Genomic DNA, 17,873 nt, shown 5'->3' on the forward strand with positions numbered 1-17,873 from the left:
CAGGCAGCACCGCTAAGTTGGCGCTAATGACACCTCAGTGAGGCAAACCGGTAGGCAAATATCAGAGCATCAGAGGAGCGTCGGCGGGACGTCAGACGGTTCGAGGGGGGCCCCTCGGGGGAGAAGGACGTCTCCTCTTGGTATTCGGCCCGGGCGGCCCGGCGCCTCTCCGCTGACGTGAGCTGACACAACGCAGCTTAATCCCCCCTCCAAGGCCTGAAGCGGGGCCGCGCCACTGAAATACCACACTAATTAAAACAGCAAAGTTACACCGCAGCTGGCAGGAGAGGATACAGACTGAGGTGACACCCGGAATGTAAAGTCCTCCCAACCTGCACTGTGGTGCAGAAACGGAGCCGAGTGTGTGCACCTGAGCGCATACGTACACACACACACATGCACACACACATTTCTTTCTGGAGGTGCCACAAGGACCCTTTCTGCAGCGTCTACTCCTTAACTACCAGAGCAGAATTCTTGATTAGAGAGAATTATTCATCTTTTTTCCCCCCTTTCCTCCTGACTTTACCACAGTAGGCCGCTCGCTGCACCGACACAATGCCCCGGCTGCTGCACTTATGTATTCGATGACACTAGCAATGTTTCCATTCAACTGTCAAGCGTATTTTGAGCAAATTTTTTAGGAAATGTCGCGGAAATAAAATGCAAATGAGGTGCATTTCCTTCCGCGGGGTCGAAGTGAATAAACAGGGTTTCCCGAAGGTAGAACTATGTCAGAAAACACATTCAGTAGAAAAATGGAAAACGTCTTTCAGGATTTGATTAGCATGGGGCGAGTTGTTAATGTTTTTTGTGTCAGATAATGTCAGCCATATTTCATGCTGTCTGAAGACCAAAACAAAGAAATGCACTCTAATACAAATGGCTATACAGCCATGATGGAAGTTTGCATATGGGCGATATTTTACAGACAAATGCATTTCCATCACCGTTTGTTGCAGAAATTTTACCAAAAAACGTTTCCGCGGCAAGTTAACGCTAAAACGTTTTTGCGTCATTTGCCTCAAATTTGCGTCAAATTTTCATTCGCGTCACATTTTTCTCAAAGTTTTGGGTTTCCATTCAGCTATTCCAATTTGATACATTGTAATTTGCATAAAAATACTTATATGTAAACCCAGCCACTGTTGACAATATATTCTGGATCTGCGGCCCTGCTTGCCACTCACACATACACATACATGCCTATAGATGGGAGTGAGTCATGTATAGTTTCTTCTGTTTGATAAAAAGAGAAATAAAATGAAGTGTGAGAAGACCAGGGAGAGAGAGCAGAAGAAAAGACAGGCAGCATCAGCTTGCGAATGCCACCATCCAAGCCTCAGTGATGACAGGCTCTTACAAAGCCTGCGACTGCATCTAAAAGAGGGAGAGAAGAAGATACGGTTTCGGTTTTTGCTTTGAATATGCAAGCCATCTCGCTTACCAGAGCCTTGTATATATTTTACAAAGTCCCTAATTGCCGGTTTCTCCCCCCTAACTCCGTCGGAAGATTATTTCGCTAAGAACTTTGCGGTACTTGGGGAGTTTTTTTTTTTGCACCCTCTCCATTTAATAAATCAGGCAGAAATTTTGCCCCCCAGAGGTAGAGGATGATAAAAAAATTAGTTTTGGAGGGGAATTCTTTCATCTTTTTTATGTGCGAGAAACAAAGAGAATGGGAGACAAAAGGCGTTATCGGAGGGTGCAGTTGTGTTTTAGGAGCCCGCCCTTGGGAAGCGGGCTGGTAAACTTTTACGGAGGCCAAGGTTGTACAGTTAAGCTCGGATCACAAGCTTATGACTGCTACACACACACACCTACACACACACACAGGCGCAATGGAAAGCGATCACTGGGAATCAATTGTTTTTGAAGATTTACCAAAATTAAGCAGCGTTCAAGCGCTTACATATTTATGTGGCTGCTCAAACTCTTTTGAAACAGCGGCTTGGCGTCAAAACACAGAAATCAATAGCAGCGTTCCACCTTCTAATCCGAAACATTCCCATTAGGAAAACGCGGGAGCCTGTCTTCTTGCTCAAGATCTGGAAAGATTTGTTCAATTACAATCACTGCTGGGCAGCAAATGCGGCACGGCCTGGCGGACAGCTCATACCACTCTCTGTATTGTTTCTGTCATCTTTCTCTCTTTCTTTCTTTCTTTCCTTCTTTCTTTCTTTCTATCTTTCTTTCTTTCTTTCTCCCTCTCTTCCTCACATAATTTCTATATTTCTGCCTCTATTTCTCATGAGCTCCACAGAGATGACATGTAAAATGGTTGCAGGACAAGTCTTTTTTTATCATGCGTTGAAGTGGTAGCAGCTCTGAGAGATGGAGGACATCAATCCGTCTTCTTCCATTTACAGCTTAGCTTCTTTCTTAGCCTCTTGGCCGCAGACATTGCTGATGTATGAAAGCCACTCGAGCCATCCTTGATATTCCAAATAACAAAAGCAGCGGAAGTGGCAAATTCAGGCTTCGTCTTCGGAGGTTTGGGTGACATCAGTCCTTATCAGCTCCTCCCTCCTCCTCCACCTGCGCCCCTAATGGGAGCGATAAAACGGGGTAATTGCCTCTCTCTCCGTTATTGGTTGATGATTTACCCCAGCGTTAAGGCTACAAGTGGGGGGCGATATTAAACGCTTCCCAGCCTCCAAATGAAACGGAGGGCCCAAAAAGTCGCCCCCCTGCGACGCCATCTAATCCCATAATGATCACGGTAATGACGGAGCCACGGGTGGCTACATTAACGGGGGCAGTTTCCATGGCAGCCTCCCCAACAAAAGCTTAAAGGTAGTGGACTGGATAGGGGAGCACACACTTCCCTCAGTTTTCACCAATACTTCTCATCAAAAATTATTATATGGCTCCTCGCTGCCTTCTTCTGCCCTTTTGATGCTTGTCACTAGGTGGTGAACATCCAAGATACAGTGACATACAAGGCCTTTGTGTTTGTTTTATACAGTTTCATTGCAGTTTCTTGCTTAGGTTTTCCTCGACGAATGTACTGCTCTCATCGAGGCTTTTTTTTATTGCATTTGGAGAATTGCCTTATGCCCCGTAATCTGTAGTACTTTGAATAAATAGAATAATAATGTGATGAATTATTCACACCCCTCATCACCTTTGCTTCAATAAAAAGCCTGGGGTCACAATTACACATTAGTAATAACTCCTTACAATCACCCTCTTACATGTCGCAATTCCATAACAAAGTAGGATTGATTAACACTTGATTTAAGAAGGCGTACAACCAGTCATCCAAACTAAATATATAAAGATTTGTGAAGGATTTAATTTGTAGAGGAAAACATGGAAATTGGACACCTTATGACCTTGAAGTAGTATATTTGATTACAAGCAGAAAGTTGAAGTAAGATGCCCCCTACTGTGTCATCTCGGCTCTTGCGGTGCCCCCGAAAACTGATTTAAAAATGTCTGTAATTGTGGCACAATTGTGGCAAAATAAATTTGCAATTAACATTAAAGGGATATAAAACGTAAAAATGAGCAAGGAACGGTAATCGTAGCGCTTAAAACTTAAAATGCTGCAATAACTGAAAATACATGTTATTGCGCTAAATTTATGCCCAACAACACAAAGGTCCGAATTGGATGTCGGATGTCACTGCCTCAGATATGCATGGATTTAAAATTGACCTCGTAAGTGAATAATAATTAGTGCCTAACCAACTAGCCAGTCTAGCTGGTTACCAGCATGTTAAAGAGTAACTAAACCACAAACCCAAATTGTGGTGAAGCCTTGCATCTAATGTTGAAAAGTAGGGTACTGAACTGGCCATCTGCTGTTGGCTGGTCTTTGGTGCCGGGTGATGTCACCACCTGTTGTATAGAAGGAGACATCACCTGGCAACAAAGATCAGCCAATAGCAGATGGCCAGTTCAGTACCCTACTTTTCGCCATTAGATGTCAGGCGTTGGGTTTGGGGTGCAGTTACTCTTTAAGCAAGTTTTCACTTTCACTGTTTTTTTATCTGCCTAAAATGCAGACGCACCACTTTTAGCTCACTTTTCCATCCCTCATGCGTGAGGCTTTCCAAATGAAAATCACTATGCAGCCAGGCTACCGTCTCTCGCTTTCTCTCAGCAGTGTTCATACCGTATCGTGCACCATCTTACCCCGCGGCCTTACCTTTCAACCATCACGCCAAGCCCTCACCACGCGCACACACACTTCGCACGCACTCTCGCTCATATACACAATACTATGTAATGCTTCCATTGACACACACAGCTAACCTTAGCGCTATAAAGAATTGATTGAAGGGGGATAGGGGGCCTTGATCAAAGGATTCTTCATATCGTTTCTTCAGGTTTTCTCCCTCTGCCAACCGCCTCAGATTGTAGCAACCCAACCCATCTCCTGCCTGCACCCGTGTGCTGCTACTTTTCTCCCATAGAAGCATAGGTGCGCAAAGCAGGCCTTGTTTTAATGAAGTCATACTGGAGCTGGAGCGAGAGAGGGAGAGACTGAAGCAGACACCTCTCTGTGATGTTCACATTTCATATCTGCCTCTGCCCAGGAGCTCGGCTTTTTTTGAATTATTAAGCAGAGGGCTCTTTCTTGTCTTTGCTTGTTTCTTTTTTTTCCTCCTTTCTCTATACCTTCTCTCTCTCTCTCTCGCTCCCTCTCTTTCTCTCTCATTCTCTCTCCCGTCCATGACAGTTCAACCAGCTTTGGCTGGAGCGGTGGCTCTCGCTGCCATGCAAATGGCCGCCTTTGAAGGGGCACATTGGGAACGTCAATTAATCCAGGCGTTTACCCGCCTGAAAATAGGCTGCACCACCATTGTTCGTGGCCCGTTTCATCTCCATTGTGCTACGGGGCCATGTTTTTATCCGATGTCCTCATGGCACTGGACTCTGTGGACTCTTTTCAAAGATTCAGGGCACATCAGAATAGGTACAAAGGAGAGGAAATGACATAGGAGGCCAAGGAAGCAGGAGGTTGCAGAGGCGTTGCAGCAATAGGGCTGTACTGCATATTCCATCGTAACTCTTTGACTCGCCCTACCACAACCCCTCTCTAACACAAAGCCTGTAACTCTCCATCCACCTGTACTCTAACTTACCTCCCTGCCCTTTCCAACCCCAGCCCCCTTTCTCAAACCTCTACTCCGTATTCCCCCTGCTCTGTACGGTACCTCCCCCCCTCTAACTGTGTCCTCTGTCTCCTGGTCGGCCGGGCTTCAGATCTCCACACGCCGAGCCCCTGCCTGGAGAAGGTGTGCGACCACGGCGCGGTGTGCGTGGTGAAGAACGATGAGCCGGTGTGCGAGTGCCCCGAGGCCTGCCCGCAGACGCCCGACCCGGTGTGCGGCAGCGACGGCCACAGCTACGGCAGCCCCTGCGAGATGCGGGCAATGGGCTGCGCGCTGCAGATCGCCATCCACATCCAGCACAAAGGACCCTGCGGTGAGTACCTGCACGCCAAAGAACACCACAGAGCTACGTCACCACCTCATCACGCATTGCCATCGAACATTCCGTTATATGATCTTATATTATATAGTCATATAACACCATCCAGTCATTTGCAATGCGGTCATACAAGGTCATGAAATCACTATGAAGTGGTGTCACTCGTAGCTCACAGGTAAGGAATGATCATTCTTGTGGATTACAATGTAGCACTGAATTAATTAATAGCATTGTATTACCCATAGGCTTTAAGCAAAGTGTTACCAGTGCTATAATCCACAGCCATTAACAGTTAACACATACAGTTATATTCGGTATGTGTGGCCCTCGGGGGATTCACTCATAACTTAACCGTTGCATGCACCCTTCTGAAACCCGGCCTGCCGACAAAGCGAGGCTCGACACATCCGCTCCGCACTGCGCCGGTCTCTAAAAAATATTTCCAGATCCCTCCCACTGTTCTTTCTCCCCTCTCTCTCCCCCCCCCTCCTCCTCCCCAGCCCCTCCACCGACACAAGCCTCCAATTTGCCTATTTTGACCTTTGAGTGAAGATGCACTTTACTCCCAATGAAAGGGAGAGCGGGGCGTACTTGTCTGTAATTGGCTACATGAGTCACTTGGCTTTGTCTTCCTGTGCCAGAGTATCAGCCAGTCATTAGCACAGCAGTGACAGCAGAGCTTCAAGTGGTAAAAATATCTTCAAATCCACTATGCAGGCACACAGCCACATGGCCAGATTTTTACAGCTTGGTAAATCCACTTGGTGAATACTCTTGATGGCTTAATGCCATCTCGTACGGCCAGTTTTCCCATGGATTCTAATTGGTGATTGAATATTTTTCCTTGTCTACTATCAAGCCATTTACTTTTCAAACGGACTGGGCACAAGCACAGCGCTTATTAGCACCTTGGCCCGGGTCTCTCTGTTACCTCATTCAGCCAGTTGATAATTTTACTACTACAGATTTTTTCTGCATATTTAGAAGACCGTATCTATGAAAATGAGGCTGCCTCTGCGGTGCTGCATGTGTGGATGAACTGAGCAGTAGTAGGATGATCAATACAGCTGAATTTGTCTTGCTTCACTGGTATGAAATTGCACCATTTTGTCTCAAAATGTTGACATAATTTGTGAGGACCGTTTATTTATGTATATCATCCAGTCAACAGTCATTTGTCCTCTAAACTGCGGAGGCTTTTGGATTCCTTATTGCGGCGAATGAATGGCAGCGTTAGCAGTGGGAGGGCTCCTGTGTGGACTCTCTTCCCCTCTCTCCCTGCCCATCTATTGCATCTGTCATCTTCCCCTCCCACCCTACTCCAAATTGAAATCCAGCACAAGGATGTATTCCAACGGGAAATGGAGCGCGAGCAGTGTTTGGTTGGCGGGCAGGCGGGCCCGACTCAATTTGGTCTGCCGTGCCGTAGGTAGACGGCAGGTCTGTCGGCCGGGGTTTCTCGCCAGTAATGAATAGTCTTTATTTTAAAAAGCGAGAGGGAGAGCGAGCTGGCGGAGCGGAGGGCCCTGTCTGTAATCCAGCGCTATGGATGGCTCTTGGCTCCCGGAGGAACAGGCCTGCGTCAGCGCAATGGCGCCATAAAAACGCTGAGGCATGGGCTTGCCAGGCGCGAGCCAGCCGAGGAATGATGGTGATGATAATGTGGGTTATTTCTGGGCTGTTTGCACAGCTTTACTGGGCTTTATTCTGCACCATAACAACTGACTGACTTAAGCTATTATCTCACTTAATTATCACAGGCCATTCACACCACTGATATACTATACGTGTTTATGGAGCAGAGAGGGGGAGAGAGAGAGAGGACATATGCTGCCTTCATGTGCTGTTGGAAATATCAGAATTACAAGGTTAGCGAACATGAACAACCCAATACTGCCAGTAAAGTGTGATTTTTCTACTAAATCCATGTTGCGGAAATGTGACATTTAAGGGGTGGAGAGCATGGAAAGTGATGGATTTTATTATTATAATTTATTGTTTGGCATTCTATGTGGATAATTAGCATTGTTGCACGTTTCTAGTTTCATTCTTTAACTTTTAGTTGTCACACATTAATTAATTAATGTATCAGTTGCATACCTGATGCACTCTTCATTATGCTGCTGCAGCACTGTGGCAACCAAAAATACTACTTTTGTGATAAGGTCGATTTCTTTATTTATTTCCGACTAAAAGCACTTGAATGTGTATCAAGTCATATTTATGGCTTACGAGGAGCAGATGAAGGCAGCAGTAGTGTCAGGGGTGAGAGCGGTGCTACAATCGGGAAATAACTGTGCATGTGTGTGTGTGCGTGTGTGTGTGTGTGGCTTACAGCAGCCTCCCATGGGCTCAGCCGTAATTTCATTTCCTTCCCCCAGGGCTGGAAAAATAGCGGTTATCTATATGGCTCAGGTGCGACCCGATAGCGATAGGAGTGACATTTGTTATTATTCTGATATTTTTTTCCCTCCCGTGTTTGAGTGGCGGGCGACCTTGTAAGGTGGGCAGGCAGAGGCGCGCTCGGTTAATGGACCCCCCAGCCCGGATATCACTCGCCTTCGGGGAAAAAAAGAGCTATTCATATGGTTTTACCCAAACAGATGAGAGCGGAGGCGCCGGAGTCATTTGAGAAAAGAAAATAAGAAATTCCACTTTTTTTTTTCCTCCCACAGGTGCTGGAAATGATATACTCAGCTGAGTAAGAAATATAGGTCACACCGGCTGCATGAGAGCGGTCGGAGAGAGAGAAAAGAGGGCAGAGAAAAGAGGGAGGGGGGGGAAGTAATAAATGCAGGAAAGGAGGGAGGGAGATGGAGGTAAATAAGATGAGGAGCAAGGAAAGGGGGGGGGGGGGGGGGGGGGGGGGGGGGGGCAGACCTAATAGTGCACCGGCCAGGCGGGCACCGGCAGGGGAGCTGTTATCGCGCGGGCATGTTCACAAGCCTTCAAAACACAAACCAGCCTACTTCGTTCTCCTTAATGCCGAGGTAATTCTCCGCCCAGCCCCCCTCCACTCCCCCCCAGCCGCAGTTCAGGCTGTATCCCTGCGAGGATATCAACAAAACGCCGACTAGCTGGAGGCTCTTTGCTGTTTTTTTTCCCCCCTCCCCACAACAACAACTCAATCCCTCATGCTTTCAAGGCCACTTTTTATACCGACCCACCGCTGGTGTGGTCACTCTTATGTCCTGCACTGTGCTACATTCCCAGTTTTTTTTCATTCGCTAGCCAATGTGCACAATGAGAGAATGTGTAAGGATGAGTATTTCGATCATCGGCTTCACTTTCCCCACTGTTTTACCCCACCTGTAGTAATGACAGTTAAATTCTGTATTAAATCATAACTAAAACTTAATCAAATTGGGTCTGTGGCTTAATTTATACATGTTTTTCGGTCCTTGATGTGAAAAATAAAGACATGACGGGAAACAAGGCGAAAGGCGACAGCATATAAGGAGACTCCCCATTAACGCCAATGCTAAAATTAGCCTTTTGTGTCTCCTTCTACTAAAGCTGTCATTAGCTTTCCTGTATTTCCCACAATAAATAAAGCATCTTTGTCTTGTCCTCTGTCACATAGGCCTACAGTATTTTTCTGACGTTTTTTGAACAAATACATGACCATTAAAATCCCCTTTGTCTTAAACTCCTACAAAGCTAACTAGCTAACTACGGCTAATGAAAGCTAGCGTTTCAGGATATCCGCTTGTCCTTGAAAAGTTTTAAAAGGTTTTAAATCAAATTAGACACATTAAAGGTCTTAATTAAAGTTAGATTTTGAGTTTGAAATACAGCTTCAGAGGTCTTAGAAATGTAGCTTGTTCTTGGTGTGTTGCTTTTCTAGTGAGAAATCCCCCTGGTTGTCCCGAGGCATGCTTGTTTTTTACCCTCCAGGCTAATTTTTGGGGTGAAATTGGTCTTAGATTTAGACTTTAGATAAAGTCTTATTTTTAACTGGTCACCCTGGTATATATATTTCTTTTTGATGTTGTGAGTAGTTTCCTTAGCATTTTTTTACCCTTAAGTCACTTTTTTATGGTTGTGCAGAAGCAGAGAGATATGTCCGCAACAACACTTGTCCTGTGTTTCATTTCAACTCAAAATAAGTGACGACAGACTGAGCCGGAAACGACGGAAAGTGGGCCTCTTGACATTACTGGTAATGGTAAGAATCCCCTCTCCTCCCCTGGCTCCTTCCTTGGTTCCTCTTTTCTGTCCATTATTGGCGTGCGTTGTTGTCTCGAGGTCGGATCAGGCGGTATGGAGAGCCAGGTGTGAGGGGCAGGAGCTGATAAAGAAGCAAGGCCGCTATCAGGACACAGGGCCTGATAAAGGACGACACTCGCCACCGCGCCTTCCTGATTTATAGCTGCCGGGGCCGGAAAGGAGCCACGGCCGCAGTCACCGGCGATCCATTTCCCCCAGAGCAGAGCCGCCCGTTTTTTACCAAAACTTTTATTTATTTATTTAGTAAATTCACACCCCTGGACCTTGTCAATTCACTAAACCCTATAGCTTTGGTAAAGCCCCTTTATCTATCTTTTTCCACTGAAACGTCCAAGCCCACTTATAGGGACTAAACCTCTGGGGACAATTGGAGCAACGGCTGATGACTGACAGTAGATTATATATTGGTCAGTGTCATAAATTATTAAATGTAGCTCACCAAACTGTCAACTTAGAGGGAACATGCTCCCCTAATGCTATTTCTTTTATATAGGGCTTCCATATAAATATATGGCAGTTTTTGCTCTCCATTATAATGATTAAAAACTACTCACATAGGCGAAGGTATGGTGAGTGCTGCACGTTGCCGTATCCAATGCACGGCCTGAGAGGTAAGTGGAAGCAAGCGATGGATGGAGAGATCAAAGAGAGGAAGGGGGAGAAAGACTCTCTGAAAGAGTAATAAACAGATTAATAATGTGGAAGGTTCCAGAGACTGGCCTCGCCTCTCTCAATTAGAGCTAAATCAGCAGCTGTTATTAGCCCGCCGCTAATTGAATGTGATAGCAGCCTGCGCTAATGCTAATGCAATCCTGCAGGTGTAATTGCTGTTGAAGAGGGAGGCACACCTAGCGCCGAGCCCTCGCTCTAGGAGGGATCACGTTTGCTGGCTTGTTTTATTTTCCGGCCCCCGCGTGAAACGAATCCTGAAATTGTCCGATCCTGCGGGGCTGTTTCGAGACGGACTGAAGGAAAACACTGCCTCTCGGAGCAGGCAAATCCACAAGGAGCGTTCCCACTGTAGATGATCCAACTGAACGCTCGAGCTAATAAGTAAAGTCTCTGAAGCTTCCTAGGCCATCTGGGTGTCTCAACATGGTCTTTTGGAGGAGAGCTTAGCAGACAAACTACGGATATCATCTGCCTGATGCTGTCTTCAAGTGCTGTCAAGAATAGCGTAATTACGAGTGGAGCCTACATAGATGACCCAACAAAGTGGAAAAAACGATTGGGAAAGTGTGAGTAGAGTTAGATCTGACTTTAAGGAGGCAGATAGAATGGAAGCCATGTCAACAATTGATGATAAATGTCATGTATACAATAACATTGAGGTAATAAATACTTTAAAACATCAATGACATGCCTAATGTGCATTTTCACCTTGTCATTTTGCCGCTGTTGCACAAAGTAGCACTGTGCTGCTTGATTTCTAACAAACAACAACTTCCAAACTTGGAAGTAAGAGCTTACAAAGCACACCTGAAGGCAGCACGACTCTCAGCCATTGAAGTTATGGGAAAATAGCTGATACACACACACACTTAGCCTATGCCTTCTCACATGTCTCCATCCAGACGAGGCGTGCGCCAACTGCTCTTTCGGGGCAATCTGTGATGCCCAGACCGGACTGTGCGTGTGTCCGTCAGAGTGTGTGGAGTCCCACCAGCCCGTGTGCGGCAGCGACGGTACGACCTACGACAGCGAGTGCGAGCTGCATGTGCGAGCCTGCAAAGAGCAGATGGACCTGCGCGTGGTCAGCCAGGGAGAGTGCAGTAAGTATCACATGCATTTATGTGTGTCATCATTTTTGCAACCCAAGGTGAAATGATAAATATTTGTGACCCCTTTACATCTGGCACTAATATGAATCCTCTGTAATTGGATTGAGTTTGGACAAAGCAAAGATCCATGTCGATGCACCCAAGATGCATTGAAGTTATCCTATCACATTAACAACAAAGTACAATGTGTCTCCAATCCACATATACCAACCACAGCAACAGAAATAAATATAGACACAACTGCAGGCAGGCAGTTCAGACTGTAACATAACTGTCAAGAATGGATTGTCAGTAATACTCATGGATGGGGAACAAGTAAAGCAAGGTGTTAACTGTCAGTTTAAAAGGACGTAAATGGTAAGAGCAAGTGACGTGCATGGCAGTACATGTTTTGGCGAAGGAAAAAGAAATCCAGTATGTATACCAGAGATGCATTTAAATGTCGGGTGTAAATGTAATCCTGCAAAATCCTATCTAGGCATAATCCAGATACAAGACGCATCTTAATGACAGGTGTGAAGGGGACTCAGTGTTCATGAATATTCCTTTTTTCATTGACCCACCGCTCTCTGACCCATCACTCTGCTTGCATCTCTTCTGCAGAAACATGCGGCAGCGCTGTCTGCGCCTGGGGCGCCCGCTGCATCCAGGGCAAGTGCGAGTGCCTGCCGTGCGCGGGCCAGGCCGTCTCGCCGGTGTGCGGCGACGACGGCAACAACTACGTCAACGAGTGCGAACTCCGCCGGGCCTCCTGCATCTTCAAGAAGAAAATTGAGGTGGCAAAGCCCGGCGGCTGCGACGAGGGTAGGAAATTGACTTTGAAATGGTGTAATTATGTTAACCAATCGGCCATTGAAATGGTGTAATTATCTTTACCAATTGACCTGCCGCACGGTATTCAGTCGGCTGTGAATTTTCATAATAGCTGCGTATGCCTGCTTCTAAAATCCTGTTTTGCGCAGGCTCAAATAGGCTAACATGGGAAGGATAAACTGAATGTCATACAGTGCTGCTCCACAATCAAAACCTCTTTTGTTACCAGTTACAGCAACAGAACCTTGAGTTCCGGGTGATTAAGTGCAGGTCAACTGTACATTTTATGAAATACTCCTATCCAATTATGCTTTCAAGTGTGCGACCGATGTCAGTTAATGCGAGCGCTCCTGATTTCTACGCCTTTTTTTTCTCACATTTCGAATAAAAGAGACCTAATTCGGCATGCAAATCGTGCCTCGATCGATGCTGACAGACGCTTCTGTCTCGGGGAGAGTGGTACTCTCTCTGGCCTCCGGTTGTCATGCAGACGACGGCAGCGGGCCAATCCCCCCGTGGCCGGGGTTCGTCACGGCGACCGTAGTCATCCTCTGACAAGGTGCGAAGGCGAGCAGATTACACCTGCCAGCAGGAGGGATGGTCGGGGAGAGCGAACAATGGGGTAGATGGAAGACGGAGTAGATCGACATGAGAAGACTCCACTTCCATTTTGATTGCTAGCCGGGGGTGTTTCATTCATTTTTTCTTCCTCTCTCTCCCTACCGTTGTCTACCGTTTTGGCCCTGGGCCTGCGAGGTGAATTGCACCGCCGAAGCCTCTCGTGGACGATTTAACATCATTTCATTGACTGAGACGAGTGACCTTTTTTGTATGTGGAGCATGAAGAAATGTGAAACTGTATGCCCGCGATACAGAGTCGCAGAAACACACACACACACACACGCCCACGCACTCATCCACACACGCTGTCCCCGTTGTCTGTTCGTTGTCTGGCAGCCAGCAAAGATGCTCTTCTCTACCTCCCCAAGGGCATCGCTTTGCTTGTGGTGCCTGATGGCTTAGTTTTTCTATTTTGTTCTCTCTCTCTCTCTCTCCCTCTTTCTCTCTTGCTCGCTCGCCATCTCTCAACATCCCCTTTTTTTTCCCATCACTTGCTCATTTTGATTCAGAGAAAGCCATCAGGCTTACACAATAGAAGCTTTTTTTTTCCCTCTCCCCTCCCCGCCGCTCCCTCCCATCCCACCCACTCATGTCTCTCCGTTTTGCACTCTTCTCCATCAAAAATTGTTGCCTGCCGACAATGGAGCGCCACCGCTTTCACAGATAGGGACGGAGATGGGATCGTCTGCAATTGATAAATTTCACCCTAGGGGCGACCGCTCGTCCTGTCTTCTTTTTTTTCCGCGGGCCCTGTCCCCATTCTTTTCAGCACCCTCCACAAATGTGACCCGGACCCTCCGCAGGGAGTCCGGTGTGATTGTGGAAAAGATCGGGACAGAGTTGCTGCCCCCCACTCCCCCACCCCCCACCCTAAAATATCTGGCTTTGGCTGCAAATCACTTCTCTTTAGCTTAAGAGATAAGAGGGGCTTTCTGTGTTGATATATTCCCCTGTGCCTTAATGGATGGATGGTAGGATATGATGTTTTGATCCTGGGGCTTTTGGCAAAAGTTGTAGTTTATATTGTGTAATACAGCAATCTGTCATAAAATATAAGACCAAGCACACTGTATTTTCTGGCTCTATCACAGACGGCAGCGAAGCTCTATATCACCGAAGCCTACAGTCCCCACTCCATACCTCATATCTAAGATAAGCCCGGAGAGGAGCTGAACGAGTGATTTATTCGTTTATGTAGGCCTGACTTAAAAACCATACTCATTAGTCTTGCCGGGGGCGGGGGGGGGGAGGGGGAGGGGTGCCAAGCGTAAAAATGGAAGTTGTTTTCTCCCGCCTTTTATTTAGCGGTAATGAAAAATGACAGTGTTCCCACTGTTGGCCGTACAGGGAAATTTATCACCTGTTTAATTTCACACTCGGGTAGGCCTGGCCTCAGCTCCCTTCTTTTTTTTCCCCGACACTGACAAAGTGGCAACTGAGAGCAGTGCATCACCTAGGGGGGCTCCGGCCCTTTTTAATTGAATACACATTTAATAAACAGGATTATGAGTCCAGTATCACGCGGTGATGCACGGCCCGAGCTCCCTCCCCGTTCCCAGTGCGCAGATCGGAATCGAGAAAGCGTTAAGAAAAGAAAGAGAAAGAGAGAGAGAGAGAGAGAGGGGAAAGTGGGTGGCCGGGTGGGGGAAAGAGCTCATCAAACTGAGATCAGCAGGTTTTTCCCTTTGCCGCCCATTCATCACGCCGCTTGTATCCCTCCGCCGGGGCTGCGAAACTTCGTCCTCTTCTTCTGCCCCGTCCCTCCTCTCCCCCCCCCCCCCGTCCCCCCGCCGGGCATGACGTTCCATCCTTCTTTATCTCGCGGGGAGTTTATTTGGACTAACGTGCTGTCACATCCGTCGAGAGCGGGCCCGTCTGAGGGGCTGATAAATGGAGCGAAAACAAACAGAAAAGAGCCCTGCCATCGCATCTTTTCCCCCGCCAAAAGGCCACTGTTAGTTTGGATCCTCGCCGTGACACGCAGGGATTTGTAGCGGACGACAGATGTCCAAGTCGACTCTCACGCAGGTCATGATATTAGAGGGATCAAGATGTTATTGGCTGATCCAGGAGAACTGATCGACAATGTGAAGCCGGTTGATCCGCCATCTTTAGCACCGGGCTGCACCTCAGCACGTTGCACTCTCTCTCCTCTATTATCTTCTCTTATTCTCTTTTCTCTCTTCATCTATTCTCTCCTCTTTTCTTCGGGACACGTCTCATTCTTTAGACAATAGCATCTCTTCCGTTACTCCCTCCATTATTTCCCCTTGTCAAACGGCTCGTAATCGTTTTTTTTTCTCCATCCTTTCTCGGACGTCGTTCTTATGCCGTTCATTTCTTTTCTCTCCTCTCCGCCACTGATTCTGTCTTCTTAATGGAGCTCCCTTGGCTAAATAGACTAGGGGGCTGAGCTGTCGTTGAGCGAAAAAAGGAGCGGCCGGGCAGCGTAGACAGAATAGCTGATGCAGCCATCTTAGCTGGGGATGTGCTAATTGAAAGGTTCATAGGCGGCGCGGGTGGCGGGGCACATCAAAGAGCAACAGCTAATTAGGACCCCCCTTCATCCTTCACTTTTATTTATTCCATTTCTAATGTCTTACCTCTTTTATTTATTTATCTTGCCTTGGCCAGGGGGCCTGAGCGGAATATGAATTGGCTGCTCCCATGTTTCCCATGTGTCTTTATTGTGTGTCTCGCTGAGCCGGCACACAGACTCAGGTGGCCGACCGGCCTCGGCGCTTATTAGCCCTCTCGCTGATCTGCGGTCACCTGGTGAAAAACCCTCTTTACGGCCCGTTATTGACGACGGCTGAAAACGGACATCTGTAATAACGCCGCCGGCAGCTGAAAGCCATTAGCCCCGGCGGAGAATGGTACGTTATACTTGTTGTACATCGGTTCACAATCGATAAGCAGCGCCGAAAAGCAAATTCGAGCCAAAGGATTAGGGTCAGAGGTTCAGCCGGAGTAAAATGGAGACAGAGCGAGTCCTTAACAAGTTGTGATGTTTGTGTGGGGGGGTGGGGGTGGGGGTGCTCTCTTGCGCCTCGGCCTCTGGAGCACTAGTCGGCCGCGCAAGGGTTTGTCTGTAGTCGGGAGCGGGACTCGCGCGCACTCCTAATGAAGCGAATGCCCTTCCACTGTATCGACCGCTCGAAGCCGTCAAAGCCCATTGGTGATGACCCATATCAAAGAGCGGAGCCGGACCCTCGCCACCCCCCGCACTGTGACCTGTTCCATAATCCGCTTAAGGAGATGGGTTATGCTAAGTGGCACTTCCACCACTCCGCCATTGATTTTCCCCATTAGGCCCAGCAGGGGTTGTGTAACGGAGGCCCATCAATACGGATGAAGCTGAGCTGAACGAGCCTAAAAGACGGCAGGGGAAAAACACACCTTGACTCCCTGCGTTTTTTTTTGTTTTACCAGTTGAGCCGGGAGCTTTTAGTCGGACTGGATTTTCTTTTTCTGAATAACAAATTTGTTTCAAATGAACTTTTTTGCCAGCCCCCAGGGTGCCTCCCTCTGTCTTTCATTCTCTCTCTGTTTTTCTTGCTCGCCGCTCTCGCTCCCTCCCCCTCACACGCGTTCACCTGATCTCCCTCAGGAGGCTGCCGCGGGTGGAAATTTTTCGTAACTTCAAATGCGGGATCCTCCCCCTCTCTTCACCTGAACTCTGCAGCAGCCCCCGTTTTGTTTGTGCTAAATGAAACTCCAAACAATCCGTCTAGATTAGTCCGTTTTTTTTCTTGTCTAAGTCTTGTATCCCTTTTACACCTTGGATTCATTGCTGTGTCCTAAAGTTTGATTTCTTTTCGTACAACAGCACAACAAATCAGCAACAATAACAGTTTTGTGAACCCACAAATCCTTGACAGTGATTATAGGTCTCCGTTTGCCCTTGCTACCTCTCCACATGGAGCTATTTTCACGAGGTCAGCTCGAGCGAGCTCTCGCTTCGATCCAACCAAGTGCACTTTTAAACAAATCAAAGCCATTCCAGGGTCACCGATAAAGAGTCGCCGGAACTACTTTCCCCAAAGTCTCGGGAGATAATTGGAATTTACAGAGCGCTTTGCAATTAGTGGTATTCTCATATCAGGAAGTCAGCACCCATAAAACGGGCCTTCCCCCCCCCCCCCCCCCCCCCACGCATTGGGAGGCCGGAGTTAATATTTCCCTCCCCTTTTTTCCTCCGATTTAATTGAAATGAAAAGGATGCCTCGCTGGTGGTGCGGAGATGTTGCGTCTAATTTATTTAGTCAATCTCTGGTCCTCGCTATGGTTGGTCATTATCTTGTACTTCCAGCGGTGCCTTTGGTTCAGTCTCCCCGCCGCCAGCGTGACTGAAATTTCAATTACCTCAAACTCTGTGATGCTCTGAATGTCTAAACACTTTGGCAGAGATGAAGCCTTAACTTATGAAAGATGAAGACAGAAGTCCTTTTCACCTGATGCGGTATCTGCTGCTTGTGTATCTGCGTTCAATTAATGATTTTGTTGTGTGTCGGTGTTGTTCGTGCAGATTGTGGCTCAGGAGGGTCGGGCTCCGGGGTGGAGAGCTGCGAACAGGACCGGTGTCGAACGTTCGGAGGCTCGTGGGACGAGGATACCGAGGACGACCGCTGCGTCTGTGACTTCAGCTGCCAGAACGTGCCTCTCAACTCGGTACGGACGTCCACCTCCTTTAACCGGCTCTTGGCAAGCACCTCCATAGCGGATGTATTCACCTCAGCATTTAGATTCCTTTGGCAAAAACACTGCAGTTTTCTTCGAATGGGATCTTTATGTAAAACCAGACACCCACTGCGGTAACACTTTAAGTGTTCCTTAACTAATGTTAACTAATGCATTTACTAACATGAATTAAACATGAATAACAACATTAACAGGATATGTTTAAGTAATACATGAAGAGTTAGAGTTAGGGTTTCACATTGGCAGCAACAAACATGTCATAACATTACTTAATGCAGCTGT

The 17,873-nt window shown here is 47.3% G+C and overlaps 1 protein-coding gene across 1 annotated transcript in view; it reads left to right on the top strand.

Moving 5' to 3' along the window:
• agrn (agrin) overlaps positions 1-17,873 on the top strand; it is a 247,780-nt gene that overhangs the window by 175,566 nt on the left and 54,341 nt on the right. Inside the window, exons 8-11 of the mRNA XM_078288305.1 lie at positions 5,218-5,439; positions 11,250-11,447; positions 12,060-12,260; positions 17,419-17,561. Coding sequence (XP_078144431.1) covers positions 5,218-5,439; positions 11,250-11,447; positions 12,060-12,260; positions 17,419-17,561 — 764 coding nt within the window. The remainder of the gene's footprint in view (positions 1-5,217; positions 5,440-11,249; positions 11,448-12,059; positions 12,261-17,418; positions 17,562-17,873) is intronic.

This window comes from Centroberyx gerrardi, chromosome 14 (genome assembly GCF_048128805.1).
Source record: "Centroberyx gerrardi isolate f3 chromosome 14, fCenGer3.hap1.cur.20231027, whole genome shotgun sequence".
In the NCBI taxonomy this organism is placed as follows: Eukaryota; Metazoa; Chordata; class Actinopteri; order Beryciformes; family Berycidae; genus Centroberyx; species Centroberyx gerrardi.